The following is a 13,518-nucleotide window of genomic DNA, read 5'->3' on the forward strand; positions in this document are numbered from 1 at the left end:
GAAGGGGAGAATAGAGAAGGAGAGGAGAATAGAGAAGGGAATAGAGAATAGAGAAGGGAGAATAGAATAGAGAAGGGGAGAATAGAGAAGGAGGAATAGAGAAGGAGGAGAATAGAGAAGGAGAATAGAGAAGGGAGAATAGAAAGGAGAACAGAATAGAGAAGGAGAGGAGAATAGAGAAGGGGAGAATAGAGAATAGAGAAGGAGAATAGAGAAGGAGAAGAATAGAGAAGGAGAATAGAGAAGGAGAATAGAGAAGGGAGAGAATAGAGAAGGAGAATAGAGAAGAGAAAGAATAGAGAAGGGGAGAATAGAGAAGAGGGAGAATAGAGAAGGAAGGGAGAATAGAGAAGGGAGAATAGAGAAGAGAGAATAGAGAAGGGGAGAATAGAGGAGAATAGAGAAGGAGAATAGAGAAGGGAGAATAGAGAAGAAGGAGAATAGAGAAGAGGAGAATAGAGAAGAGAAGAGAATAGAGAAGGAGAATAGAATAGAGAAGGAGAATAGAGAAGAGGAGAATAGAGAAGGGAGAATAGAGAAGAGAGAAGGAGAGAATAGAGAAGAGGGAAATAGAGAAGGAGAATAGAGAAGGAGAATAGAGAAGGAGAATAGAGGAGAATAGAGAAGGGGAGAATAGAGAAGAGGAGAATAGAGAAGGAGAGGAGAATAGAGAAGGGAGAATAGAGAAGGGGAGAATAGAGAAGAAAGAGAATAGAGAAGGGGAGAATAGAGAAGGGAGAATAGAGAAGGAGAGAATAGAGAAGGGGAGAATAGAGAATAGAGAAGGAGGAGAATAGAGAAGGAGAAGGAGAATAGAGAAGGAGAATAGAGAAGAGAGAGAAGAGGAGAATAGAGAAGGAGAAGAATAGAGAGAAGAATGAGAGAAGGGGAGAATAGAGAAGGGAGAATAGAGAAGAGGAGAATAGAGAAGAGAGAATAGAGAAGAGGAGAATAGAGAAGGAGAATAGAGAAGGGAGAAGAATAGAGAAGGGGAGAATAGAGAAGGAGAATAGAAAGAGAAGAATAGAGAAGGGAGAATAGAGGAGGAGAATAGAGAAGGAGAATAGAGAGAGAGAGGAGAATAGAGAAGGGGAAGGAGAATAGAGAAGGAGAATAGAGAAGGGAGAATAGAGAAGGGAATAGAATAGAGAATAGGAGAGATAGAGAAGAGGAGAATAGAGAAGGGGAGAATAGAGAAGGAGAAGGGGAGAATAGAAAGGGAGAATAGAGAAGGGAGAATAGAATAGAGAAGGGGAGAGAAGAGGAGAATAGAGATAGAGAAGGAGAAGGAATAGGAGAATAGAGAAGAGGAGAATAGAGAAGGGGAGAATAGAGAAGGGGAGAATAGAGAAGAGAAGAGAATAGAAGGAGAATAGAGAAGGAGAATAGAGAAGAGGAGAATAGAGAAGGAGAATAGAGAAGGGAGAATAGAGAAGGGGAGAATAGAATAGAGAAGGAGAATAGAGAAGGGGAGAATAGAATAGAGAAGAGGGAGAATAGAGAAGAAGAATAGAGAAGGAGAATAGAGAAGAGGAGAATAGAGAAGGAGAATAGAATAGAGGAGAGAATAGAGAAGAATAGAGAAGGAGAATAGAGAAGAGAAGAGAGAAGGAGAATAGAGAAGAGGAGAATAGAAAGAGAGGGGGAGAATAGAGAAGGGGAGAATAGAGAAGGGAGAATAGAGAAGAGAGAAGGGGAGAAATAGAGAAGGAGAAGAGAATAGAGAAGGGAGAATAGAGAAGGAGAATAGAGAAGGGGAGAATAGAGAAGAATAGAGAAGAGGAGAATAGAGAAGGGGAGAATAGAGAAGGGGAGAATAGAGAAGGAGAATAGAGAATAGAGAAGGAGAATAGAGAAGAGAGGAGAATAGAGAAGGGGAGAGGAGAATAGAGAAGGAGAATAGAGAAGGGGAGAATAGAGAAGGAGAATAGAAGAAGGAGAATAGAGAAGGAGAATAGAGAGAGAGAGGAGAATAGAGAAGAGGAGAATAGAGAAGAATAGAGAAGAATAGAGAAGAGGAGAATAGAGAAGAGGAGAATAGAGAAGAGGAGAATAGAGAAGAGGAGAATAGAGAAGGAGAATAGAGGAGAATAGAGAGAGGAGAATAGAGAAGGGAGAATAGAGAAGAGAAGGGAGAATAGAGAAGGAGAATAGAGAAGGAGAATAGAGAAGGAGAAGAGGAGAATAGAGAAGGGAGAATAGAGAATAGAGAAGAGGAGAATAGAGAAGAAATAGAGAATAGAGAAGGAGAATAGAGAAGAGGAGAATAGAGAGGAGAATAGAGAAGGAGAATAGAAGAAAGAGAATAGAGAAGGAGAATAGAAGAGAATAGAGAAGGGAGAAGAATAGAGAAGGGGAGGAGAATAGAGAAGAACAGAGAAGAGAAGAATAGGAGAAGAGAGAAAGAATAGAGAAGGGGAGAATAGAGAAGGAGAATAGAGAAGGGAGAATAGAGAAGGAGAGGAGAATAGAGAAGGAGAGAATAGAGGAGAAAGAGAAGGAGAATAGAGAAGGAGAATAGAGAAGGAGAATAGAGAATAGAGAAGAGAAGAGAGAATAGAGAAGGGAGAATAGAAAGAGAAGGAGAATAGAGAAGGAGAATAGAGAAGAATAGAGAAGAGAAGAGAATAGAGAAGGGAGAATAGAGAAGGGAGAATAGAGAAGGGGAGAATAGAGAGAATAGAGAAGGAGAATAGAGAAGAGGAGAATAGAGAAGAGAGAATAGAGAAGGAGAATAGAGAAGGGGAGAATAGAGAATAGAGAAGGAGAATAGAGAAGGGAGAATAGAGAAGGGAGAATAGAGAAGAGGAGAATAGAGAATAGAGAAGAGGAGAATAGAGAAGAGGAGAATAGAGAAGAGGAGAATAGAGAAGGAGAGAAATAGAGAAGGAGAATAGAGAAGAGGAGAATAGAAAGAGAAGGAGAATAGAGAAGGAGAATAGAATAGAGAAGGAGAATAGAGAAGGAGAATAGAAGGAGAATAGAGAAGGGAGAATAGAGAAGGGAGAATAGAGAAGGAGAATAGAGAAGAGGAGAATAGAGAAGGAGAATAGAGAAGGAGAATAGAATAGAAGGGAGAATAGAGAAGGAGAATAGAGAAGGAGAATAGAGAAGGAGAATAGAGAAGGGGAGAATAGAATAGAGAAGGGAGAATAGAGAAGGAGAATAGAGAAGGAGAAATAGAGAAGAGGAGAATAGAGAAGGGAGAATAGAGAAGGGAGAATAGAGAAGGAGAATAGAGAAGGAGAATAGAAAGAGGGAGAATAGAGAAGGAGAGGAGAATAGAGAAGGAGGAGAGATAGAGAAGGGAGAATAGAGAAGAATAGAGGAGAATAGAGAAGGAGAAGAATAGAGAAGGGAGAATAGAGAAGAGGAGAATAGAGAAGGGAGAATAGAGAAGAGAAGGAGAATAGAGAAGGAGAATAGAGAAGGAGAGAATAGAGAAGGGGAGAGAGAAGAGGAGAATAGAGAAGGAGAATAGAGAAGGGGAGAGGAGAATAGAGAAGGGAGAATAGAGAAGAGAAGAATAGAGAAGACGGAGAATAGAGGAGAATAGAGAAGGAGAATAGAGGAGAGAATAGAATAGAGAAGGGGAGAATAGAGAAGGGAGAAGGAGAATAGAGAAGGGAGAATAGAGAATAGAGAAGGAGAATAGAGAAGGGAGAATAGAGAAGAGGAGAATAGAGAAGAGGAGAATAGAGAAGAGGAGAATAGAGAAGAAGAATAGAGAAGGGGAGAATAGAGAAGGAGAATAGAGGAGAGAATAGAGAAGGAGAAGAGAGAATAGAGAAGGAGAGATAGAGAAGAGAAGAATAGAGAAGGAGAGAGAATAGAGAGAATAGAGAAGAGGGAGAATAGAGAAGAGAAGAATAGAGAAGGGGAGAATAGAGAAGGGAGAATAGAATAGAGAGGGAGAATAGAGAAGAGGAGAATAGAGAAGAGGAGAATAGAGAAGGAGAATAGAGAAGGAGAATAGAGAAGGGAGAATAGAGAAGGAGAATAGAGAAGGGAGAGGAGAATAGAGAAGAGGAGAATAGAGAAGGGGAGAGGAGAATAGAGAAGGGAGAATAGAAGAAGAGAATAGAGAAGGAGAATAGAGAAGAGAGAATAGAGAAGGGAGAATAGAGAAGAATAGAATAGAGAAGAATAGAGAAGGGGAGAATAGAGAGAGGAGAATAGAGAAGAGAGAGGAGAGAGAATAGAGAGGAGAAGGAGAGGAGAATAGAGAAGGAGAGGAGAAATAGAGAAGGGGAGAATAGAGAAGAGGAGAGAATAGAGAAGGAATAGAGAATAGAGAAGAGGAGAATAGAGAAGGAGAATAGAGAAGGAGAGAATAGAATAGAGAAGAGGAGAGGAGAATAGAGAAGGAGAGGAGAATAGAGAAGGGAGAGAGAATAGAGAAGGGAGAATAGAGAAGAGGAGAATAGAGAAGGAGAATAGAGAAGGAGAATAGAATAGAGGAGAATAGAATAGAGAAGGGGAGAATAGAGAAGAATAGAGGAGAATAGAGAAGAATAGAATAGGAGGGGAGAGGAGAATAGAGAAGGGAGAATAGAGAAGAGGAGAATAGAGAAGAGGAGAATAGAGAAGAGGAGAATAGAGAAGAGGAGAGATAGAGGAGAATAGAGAAGAATAGAGAAGAGGAGAATAGAGAGGAGAATAGAGAAGGGGAGAATAGAGAAGAGGAGAATAGAGAAGAGGAGAATAGAGAAGGGGAGAATAGAAAGGGAGAATAGAGAAGGGTAGAGGAGAATAGAGAAGGGGAGAATAGAGAAGAGGAGAATAGAGAAGGGGAGAATAGAGAAGAGGAGAATAGAGAAGGGGAGAATAGAGAAGAGGAGAATAGAATAGAGAGAATAGAGAAGGAGAATAGAGAAGGGGAGAATAGAGAAGGGGAGAGGAGAGGAGAATAGAGAAGGGGAGAGGAGAGGAGAATAGAGAAGGAGAGAGGAGAGGAGAATGGAGAAGGGGAGAATAGAGAAGAGGAGAATAGAGAAGGGGAGAATAGAGAAGAGGAGAATAGAGAAGAGGACAATAGAGAAGAGGAGAATAGAATAGAGGAGAATAGAGAAGGGGCGAATAGAGGAGAATAGAGAAGGGGAGAGGAGAATAGAGAAGGGGAGAATAGAGAAGGGAAGAATAGAGAAGGGGAGAATAGAGGAGAATAGAGAAGGGGAGAATAGAGAAGGGGCGAATAGAATAGAGAAGGGGAGAGGAGAATAGAGAAGGGGAGAGAGAATAGAGAAGGGAGAATAGAGAAGGGAGAATAGAGAAGGGGAGAATAGAGAAGAGGAGAAGAATAGAGAAGGGGAGAATAGAGAAGGGAGAGGAGAATAGAGAAGGGAGAATAGAGAAGGGGAGAATAGAATAGAGAAGGGAGAATAGAGAAGAGAAGGGAGAATAGAGAAGAGGAGAATAGAGAAGGAGGAGAATAGAGAAGGGAGAATAGAGAAGGAGAATAGAGAAGAGGAGAATAGAATAGAAGGGAGAATAGAGAAGGAGAAGGGGGAGAATAGAGAAGGGGAGAGAGAATAGAGAAGGAGAATAGAGAAGGAGAGGAGAATAGAGAAGGGGAGAATAGAATAGAGAAGGGAGAATAGAGAAGGAGAATAGAGAGAAGGAGAATAGAGAAGGGAGAATAGAGAAGGGAGAATAGAGAAGAGGAGAATAGAGAAGAGGAGAATAGAGAAGAGGAGAATAGAGAAGAGGAGAATAGAGAAGGGAGAAATAGAGAATAGAGAAGGGAGAGGAGAAATAGAGAAGGGAGAGAGGGAGAATAGAGAAGGGGAGAATAGAGAAGGAGAATAGAGAAGGGAATAGAGAATAGAGAAGGGGAGAATAGAATAGAAAGGGAGAATAGAGAAGGGAGAATAGAGAAGGGGAGAATAGAGAAGGGAGAATAGAGAAGGGAGAATAGAGAAGGGAGAATAGAGGAGGGGAGAATAGAGAGGGAGAATAGAGAAGGGAGAATAGAGAAGGAGAGGAGAATAGAGAAGGAGAATAGAGAAGGAGAATAGAGAAGAGGAGAATAGAGAAGGGAGAATAGAGAAGGGAGAATAGAGAAGGGAGAATAGAGAAGGGGAGAATAGAGAAGGGAGAATAGAGAAGGGAGAATAGAGAAGGGGAGAATAGAATAGAGAAGGAGAATAGAGAAGAGGAGAATAGAGAAGGGGAGAGGAGAATAGAGAAGGGGAGAATAGAGAAGGAGAGGAGAATAGAGAAGGGAGAATAGAGAAAGGGGAGAATAGAATAGAGAAGGAGAATAGAGAAGGGAGAATAGAATAGAGAAGGGAGAATAGAGAAGGGGAGAATAGAGAAGGGAGAATAGAGAAGGGAATAGAGAAGGGAGAATAGAGAAGGAAGAATAGAGAAGGGAGAATAGAGAGAATAGAGAAGGGGAGAATAGAGAAGGAGAATAGAATAGAGAAGGGGAGAATAGAGAAGGAGAGGAGAATAGAGAAGGAGAGGAGAATAGAGAAGGGGAGAATAGAGAAGGGGAGAATAGAGGAGGGAGAATAGAGAAGGAGAATAGAAAGGAGAAGGAGAATAGAGAAGGGAGAATAGAGAAGGGGAGAATAGAATAGAGAAGGAGAATAGAATAGAGAAGGGAGAATAGAGAAGAGGAGAATAGAGAAGGGAGAGAATAGAGAAGGGGAGAATAGAGAAGGGGAGAATAGAGAAGGGGAGAATAGAATAGAGAAGGGGAGAATAGAGAAGAGGAGAATAGAGAAGAGGAGAATAGAGAAGAGGAGAATAGAGAAGGGGAGAATAGAGAAGGGGAGAGGAGAATAGAGAAGGGAGAATAGAATAGAGAAGGGGAGAATAGAGAAGGGGAGAATAGAATAGAGAAGGGGAGAATAGAGAAGGGGAGAATAGAGAAGGGGAGAATAGAGAAGAGGAGAATAGAGAAGAGGAGAATAGAGAAGAGGAGAATAGAGAAGAGGAGAATAGAGAAGAGGAGAATAGAGAAGGGGAGAATAGAGAAGGAGAATAGAATAGAGAAGGGGAGAATAGAGAAGAGGAGAATAGAGAAGGGAGAATAGAGAAGGGAGAATAGAGAAGGGGAGAATAGAGAAGGGGAGAATAGAATAGAGAAGGGGAGAATAGAGAAGGGGAGAGGAGAATAGAGAAGGGGAGAGGAGAATAGAGAAGGGGAGAATAGAGAAGGGGAGAATAGAGAAGGGAGAATAGAGAGGAGAATAGAGAGAGAATAGAGAAGGAGGAGAATAGAGAAGGAAGGAGAAATAGAGAAGGGAGAAGGAGAATAGAGAAGGGAGAATAGAATAGAGAAGGGAGAATAGAATAGAGAAGGGGAATAGAGAAGGGAGAATAGAGAAGGGGAGAATAGAGAAGGGAGAATAGAGAAGGGAGAATAGAGAAGGAGAATAGAGAGAAGGAGAATAGAGAAGGGGAGAATAGAGAAGGAGAGAGGAGAATAGAGAAGGGGAGAATAGAGAAGGAGAGGAGAATAGAGAAGGAGAGAATAGAGAAGGGGAGAATAGAGAAGGGGAGAATAGAGAAGGAGAATAGAATAGAAGGAGAATAGAGAAGGGAGAATAGAGAAGGAGAATAGAGAAGGGAGAATAGAGAAGAGAGAATAGAGAAGAGGAGAATAGAGAAGAGGAGAATAGAGAAGGGAGAATAGAGAAGGAGAATATAGAATAGAGAAGAGAGAGAATAGAGAAGGGGAGAGGAGAATAGAGAAGGGGAGAGGAGAATAGAGAAGAGGAGAATAGAGAAGGGAGAATAGAGAAGAGAGAATAGAGAAGGGGAGAATAGAGAAGGAGAATAGAGAATAGAAAGAGAAGGAGAGGAGAATAGAGAAGGGAGAGGAGAATAGAGAAGGAGAAGGAGAATAGAGAAGGAGAATAGAGGAGAATAGAGAAGGAGAATAGAGAGAATAGAGAAGGGGAGAATAGAGAAGGAGAATAGAATAGAGGAGAGAATAGAATAAGGGAGAATAGAGAAGGGAGAATAGAGAAGGGGAGAATAGAGAAGAAGAGAAGGAGAATAGAGAAGGGAGAAATAGAGAAGGAGAATAGAGAAGGAGAGAGGGAGGAGAATAGAGAAGGGAGAATAGAGAAGAGGAGAATAGAGAAGAGGAGAATAGAGAAGAGGAGAATAGAGAAGAGGAGAGGAGAATAGAGAAGGAGAATAGAGAAGGAGAATAGAGAAAGGGAGAATAGAAAGAGAGAGGAGAATAGAGAAGAGGGAGAATAGAGAAGGAGAATAGAATAGAGAAGGAGAATAGAATAGAGAAGGAGAGAATAGAGAAGGAGAATAGAGAAGGGAGAATAGAGAAGGAGAATAGAGAAGGGGAGGAGAATAGAGAAGGGGAGGAGAGGATAATAGAGAAGGGGAGAGGAGAGGAGAATAGAGAAGGGAGAATAGAGAAGAGGAGAAGAGAGAAGGAGAATAGAGAAGGAGAATAGAGAGGGGAGGAGGAGAAATAGAGAAGAGGAGAATAGAGGAGAAATAGAGAAGGGAGAATAGAGAAGGAGGAGAATAGAATAGAATAGAGAAGGGGAGAATAGAGAAGGAGAATAGAGGAGAATAGAGAGGAGAATAGAGGAGAGGAGAATAGAGAAGGGGAAATAGAGAAAGGAGAATAGAGAAGGAGAATAGAGAAGAGGAGAATAGAGAAGGGAGAATAGAGAAGGGAGAATAGAGGAGAAGAATAGAGGAGAGAGAATAGAGGAGAGGAGAATAGAGAAGGGAGAATAGAGAAGAAGAGGAGAATAGAGAAGAGGAGAATAGAGAAGGGGAAAATAGAGAAAGGGAGAATAGAGAAGGGAGAATAGAGGAGAGGAGAATAGAGAAGAGGAGAATAGAGAAGAGGAGAATAGAGAGAGGAGAATAGAGAAGAGGAGAATAGAGGAGAGGAGAATAGAGAAGGGGAGAGGAGAATAGAGAAGGGGAGAATAGAGAAGAGGAGAGGAGAATAGAGGAGAGGAGAATAGAGAAGGGGAAAATAGAGAAAGGGAGAATAGAGAAGGGGAGAATAGAGGAGAGGAGAATAGAGAAGAGGAGAATAGAGGAGAGGAGAATAGAGGAGAGGAGAATAGAGTGTCTGGCAGAGAATAAAGACATGTACCTGGAACACAGAGTAGGGAGATGGTGGGAGAACCACACTTGTGTTAATGAGAGAGGAAGGAGGAGAGGCAAGAAAGTGGGAGTGGTCAAGCGCAGAATAGAATAACTTCATATTCCCAAGAGAACTTGGGTGGGATACTTGCAGAACAAGTGACCCGCCAGGACCTCTCCAAGCACTGATGTAGGATCAGTTAACCTTCATTTTATATCCTAATCTTAACCACTATGGTAAGGGGGATGCAAAACTAACCATAGATCAGTGTCTTCACTAGGAACACCATCACTCTAGAAACCATAGATCAGTCTAGGAGCACCATCACTCTAGTAACCATAGATCAGTCTAGGAGCACCATCACTCTAGTAACCATAGATCAGTCTAGGAGCACCATCACTCTAGTAACCATAGATCAGTCTAGGAGCACCATCACTCTAGTAACCATAGATCAGTCTAGGAGCACCATCACTCTAGTAACCATAGATCAGTCTAGGAGCACCATCACTCTAGTAACCATAGATCAGTCTAGGAGCACCATCACTCTAGTAACCATAGATCAGTCTAGGAGCACCATCACTCTAGTAACCATAGATCAGTCTAGGAGCACCATCACTCTAGTAACCATAGATCAGTCTAGGAGCACCATCACTCTAGTAACCATAGATCAGTCTCCCCTCTAGGATCACCATCACTCTAGTAACCATAGATCAGTCTAGGATCACCATCACTCTAGTAACCATAGATCAGTCTAGGAGCACCATCACTCTAGTAACCATAGATCAGTCTCCCCTCTAGGAGCACCATCACTCTAGTTACCATAGATCAGTCTAGGAGCACCATCACTCTAGTAACCATAGATCAGTCTAGGAGCACCATCACTCTACAGTGATGAGAATAGAATAACTTTATGTTGGGGAGGAGTAACGTAGAGTAACGTAATTTGGGGGAGGGCTACTTACAGAGGAAGTGACCCTCCAGCACCTCATGCGCGTGACCTTGAAGCTCCCCTCTTTCATCTGCTCATTGGGTAGCTTGACCTGGAAGTTGAGTTCGTTGTTGCCAGCGGAGACGATCGCGTGACAGCCCTTCTCCGGGAAGTCTGTCACACACGGGTCAAACTGTATGTAGCCGAAGTACTTCAGCGTCTGGCACAGCCTAATGAACTGGAGAGAGACGTAGAGAACATGAATACTGTATATACAGCAGTATGTGGAGAACCCTCCAAATCAGCGGATCTATTTCAGCCACACCTGCTGCTGACAGTCAGTCTGTCCTCGGTTGCTACACTCACTACCGAGTTCCCAACTGCCTCTGGAAGCGACGTCGGCACGAGAACTGTTCGCCGGGAGCTTCATGAAACGTGTTTCCATGGCCAAGCAGCCGCACACAAAACTAAGATCACCATGAGCAATGCCAAGCATCATCTAGAGTGGTGTAAAGCTCGCCGCCATTGGACTCTGGAGCAGTGGAAACGCTAGGAGAATGGTTAGTGCCAACTGTAGAGTTTGATGGAGGAGGAATAATGCTGTTTTTCATGGTTTGGGCCTCTTAGTTCCAGTGAAGGGAAATCTAAACGCTTCAACATACAATGACATTCTAGAAGATTCTATGCTTCCAACTTTGTGGCAAAAGTTTGGGAAATGCCGTTTCCTGTTTCAGCATGACAATATCCCTGTGACATGACAAAGAATACAAGGTGTGGAATGTTAGCTTCTTCTCCACTAGAAAGCCGGCGGGCACGGTTACCGCCGGAGGACACGGTTACCGCCGGAGGACACGGTTACCGCCGGAGGACACGGTTACCGCCGGAGGAGACGGTTACCGCCGGAGGAGACGGTTACAGCCGGAGGACACGGTTACCGCCGGAGGACACGGTTACCGCCGGAGGAGACGGTTACAGCCGGAGGAGACGGTTACAGCCGGAGGAGACGGTTAGCCGAGGAGACGGTTACCGCCGGAGGAGACGGTTACCGCCGGAGGACACGGTTACAGCCGGAGGAGACGGTTACCGCCGGAGGAGACGGTTACCGCCGGAGGAGACGGTTACAGCCGGAGGAGACGGTTACAGCCGGAGGAGACGGTTACAGCCGGAGGAGACGGTTACCGCCGGAGGAGACAGTGTTGCGTTACGAGGATCAGCCCATACTTACTTCTTTCTTGGATCCTTTCTCCTGCAGTGATTTCAGCTGTCTGTGCTGGTCCTTGTTAACGAGGATCCAGCCTCTCTCGATGTCAGACACCGTCTAGGGAGAGGAGAGAGACAACAATCATCTTTCTGCTCTAAACCATTCTTGGAGAGGCTTTACATAAAATCAGAGAAACACATTTGTATTCTAAGTTCAAAACAAACTATTCCACTGTTGTTTTGTTCAAGTAGAATTAAACACACACATACACACAAGTCAAATGACACACACAAGTTGCACAAAATGGCAAGCACACACACACACACGAGTTGATTCTCTTTCCAAGAAAAGATTGCATTCTTTGGCCCGTAACATTAGCTATGCGCCCACACTGAGTTAACAGCTTGCCAAACAGACACACACACACGGAGCACTGAGTCAACAGCCTGCCAAACAGACACACACATGGAACGCTGAGCCAGCAGGCAGATTCTAATCAAATCAGCAATCTGCGTAAGAAAACAGCATGTTGTTGTTGCTGCTGAGTGTGTGTGTGTGTCTGCATAGAGGGCGGGTTCTGTTGCCAATGGCACCCTACTCTCTATATAGTGCAGTAATTTGGACCAGAGGACTATGGGCCATAGTAAATAGTAGTGCAGTAATTTGGACCAGAGGACTATGGGCCATAGTAAATAGTGGTGCAGTAATTTGGACCAGAGGACTATGGGCCATAGTAAATAGTAGTGGACCAGAGGACTATGGGCCATTAAATGGTGCAGTAATTTGGACCAGAGGACTATGGGCCATAGTAAATAGTAGTGCAGTAATTTGGACCAGAGGACTATGGGCCATAGTAAATAGTAGTGCAGTAATTTGGACCAGAGGACTATGGGCCATAGTAAATAGTAGTGCAGTAATTTGGACCAGAGGACTATGGGCCATAGTAAATAGTAGTGCAGTAATTTGGACCAGAGGACTATGGGCCATAGTAAAAAGTAGTGCAGTAATTTGGACCAGAGGACTATGGGCTTTAGTAAAAAGTAGTGCAGTAATTTGGACCAGAGGACTATGGGCCATAGTAAAAAAGTAGTGCAGTAATTTGAGAGTAGGGTGCCATTTGGGGCACAACCATGGCTTTAGGATGCCACACCTCCCTGACAACCTCATTGGATAATGGAAGGGAGCAGGGTTGCAGAGGAGGGGTCAGGGTTGCAAGGAGGGGTCAGGAAGGAGGAGAGGAGGAGAAGATGAGCAGGGTTGCAGAGGAGGGGTCAGGGGAGGAGGAGGAGAAGAGAAGAGGAGCAGGGTTGCAGAGGAGGGGTCAGGGGAGGAGGAGGAGAAGAGAAGAGGAGCAGGGTTGCAGAGGAGGGGTCAGGGAAGGAGGAGGAGAGGAGAGGAGAAGAGGAGCAGGAAATAACATTACATTTGAAAAATGAGGACAGTAGACTGTTAGAAGCATTACTATTAGTGATGAAGTGGTGGTTCCTGGGGGTTCTGTGGTCTGTGATTGGAGCTAAAATACCTTTAAGACTTGATACAACTACATATTTTAATTGCCCCATTGGTTGAAGATCCAAGATTCAAATTCAAATTCCGGGATGCTGGCCTTCTAGGGAGAGTTGCAAAGAAAAAGCCATATCTCAGACTGGCCAATAAAAAGAAAAGATTAAGATGGACAAAAGAACACACAGACACTGGACAGAGGAACTCTGCCTAGAAGGCCAGCATCCCGGAGTCACCTCTTCACTGTTGACGTTGAGACTGGTGTTTTGTGGGTAATAGTTAATGAAGTTGCCAGTTGAGGACTTGTGAGGCATCTGTTTCTCAAACTAGACACTCTAATGTACTTGTCCTCTTGCTCAGTTGTGCACCGGGGCCTCCCACTCCTCTTTCTATTCTGGTTAGGGCCAGTTTGCGCTGTTCTGTGAAGGGAGTAGTATACAGCGTTGTACGATATCTTCAGTTTCTTGGCAATTTCTCACATGGAATAGCCTTCATTTCTCAGAAGAAGAACAGACTGTATTTCTGATCCATTTGATGTTATTTTAAAAGGACCATTTTAAAGGACATTTCTAAGTGACCCTAAACTTTTGAAAGGTAGTATATATAGATATATATACATTGCTCAAAAAAATAAAGGGAACACTAAAATAACACATCCTAGATCTGAATGAATGAAATATGTTTATTAAATACTTTTTTCTTTACATAGTTGAATGTGCTGACAACAAAATCACACAAAAACTATAAATGGAAATCAAATGTATCAACCCATGGAGGTCTGGATTTGGAGTCACACTCAAA

At 43.2% G+C, this 13,518-nt stretch overlaps 1 protein-coding gene across 2 annotated transcripts in view; it reads right to left on the reverse strand.

The window, feature by feature from the left end:
• The window catches only part of LOC121846460 (sorting nexin-17-like), a 76,205-nt gene that overhangs the window by 15,820 nt on the left and 46,867 nt on the right, over nt 1–13,518 (reverse strand). For both annotated transcript variants that reach the window (XM_042321354.1, XM_042321353.1), the window contains exons 9-10: nt 11,239–11,331; nt 10,048–10,251 (exon numbers count right to left, since the gene is read on the reverse strand). In XM_042321354.1, coding sequence (XP_042177288.1) covers nt 10,048–10,251; nt 11,239–11,331 — 297 coding nt within the window. The remainder of the gene's footprint in view (nt 1–10,047; nt 10,252–11,238; nt 11,332–13,518) is intronic.

This window comes from Oncorhynchus tshawytscha, linkage group LG05 (assembly GCF_018296145.1).
Source record: "Oncorhynchus tshawytscha isolate Ot180627B linkage group LG05, Otsh_v2.0, whole genome shotgun sequence".
NCBI classification, from domain to species: Eukaryota; Metazoa; Chordata; class Actinopteri; order Salmoniformes; family Salmonidae; genus Oncorhynchus; species Oncorhynchus tshawytscha.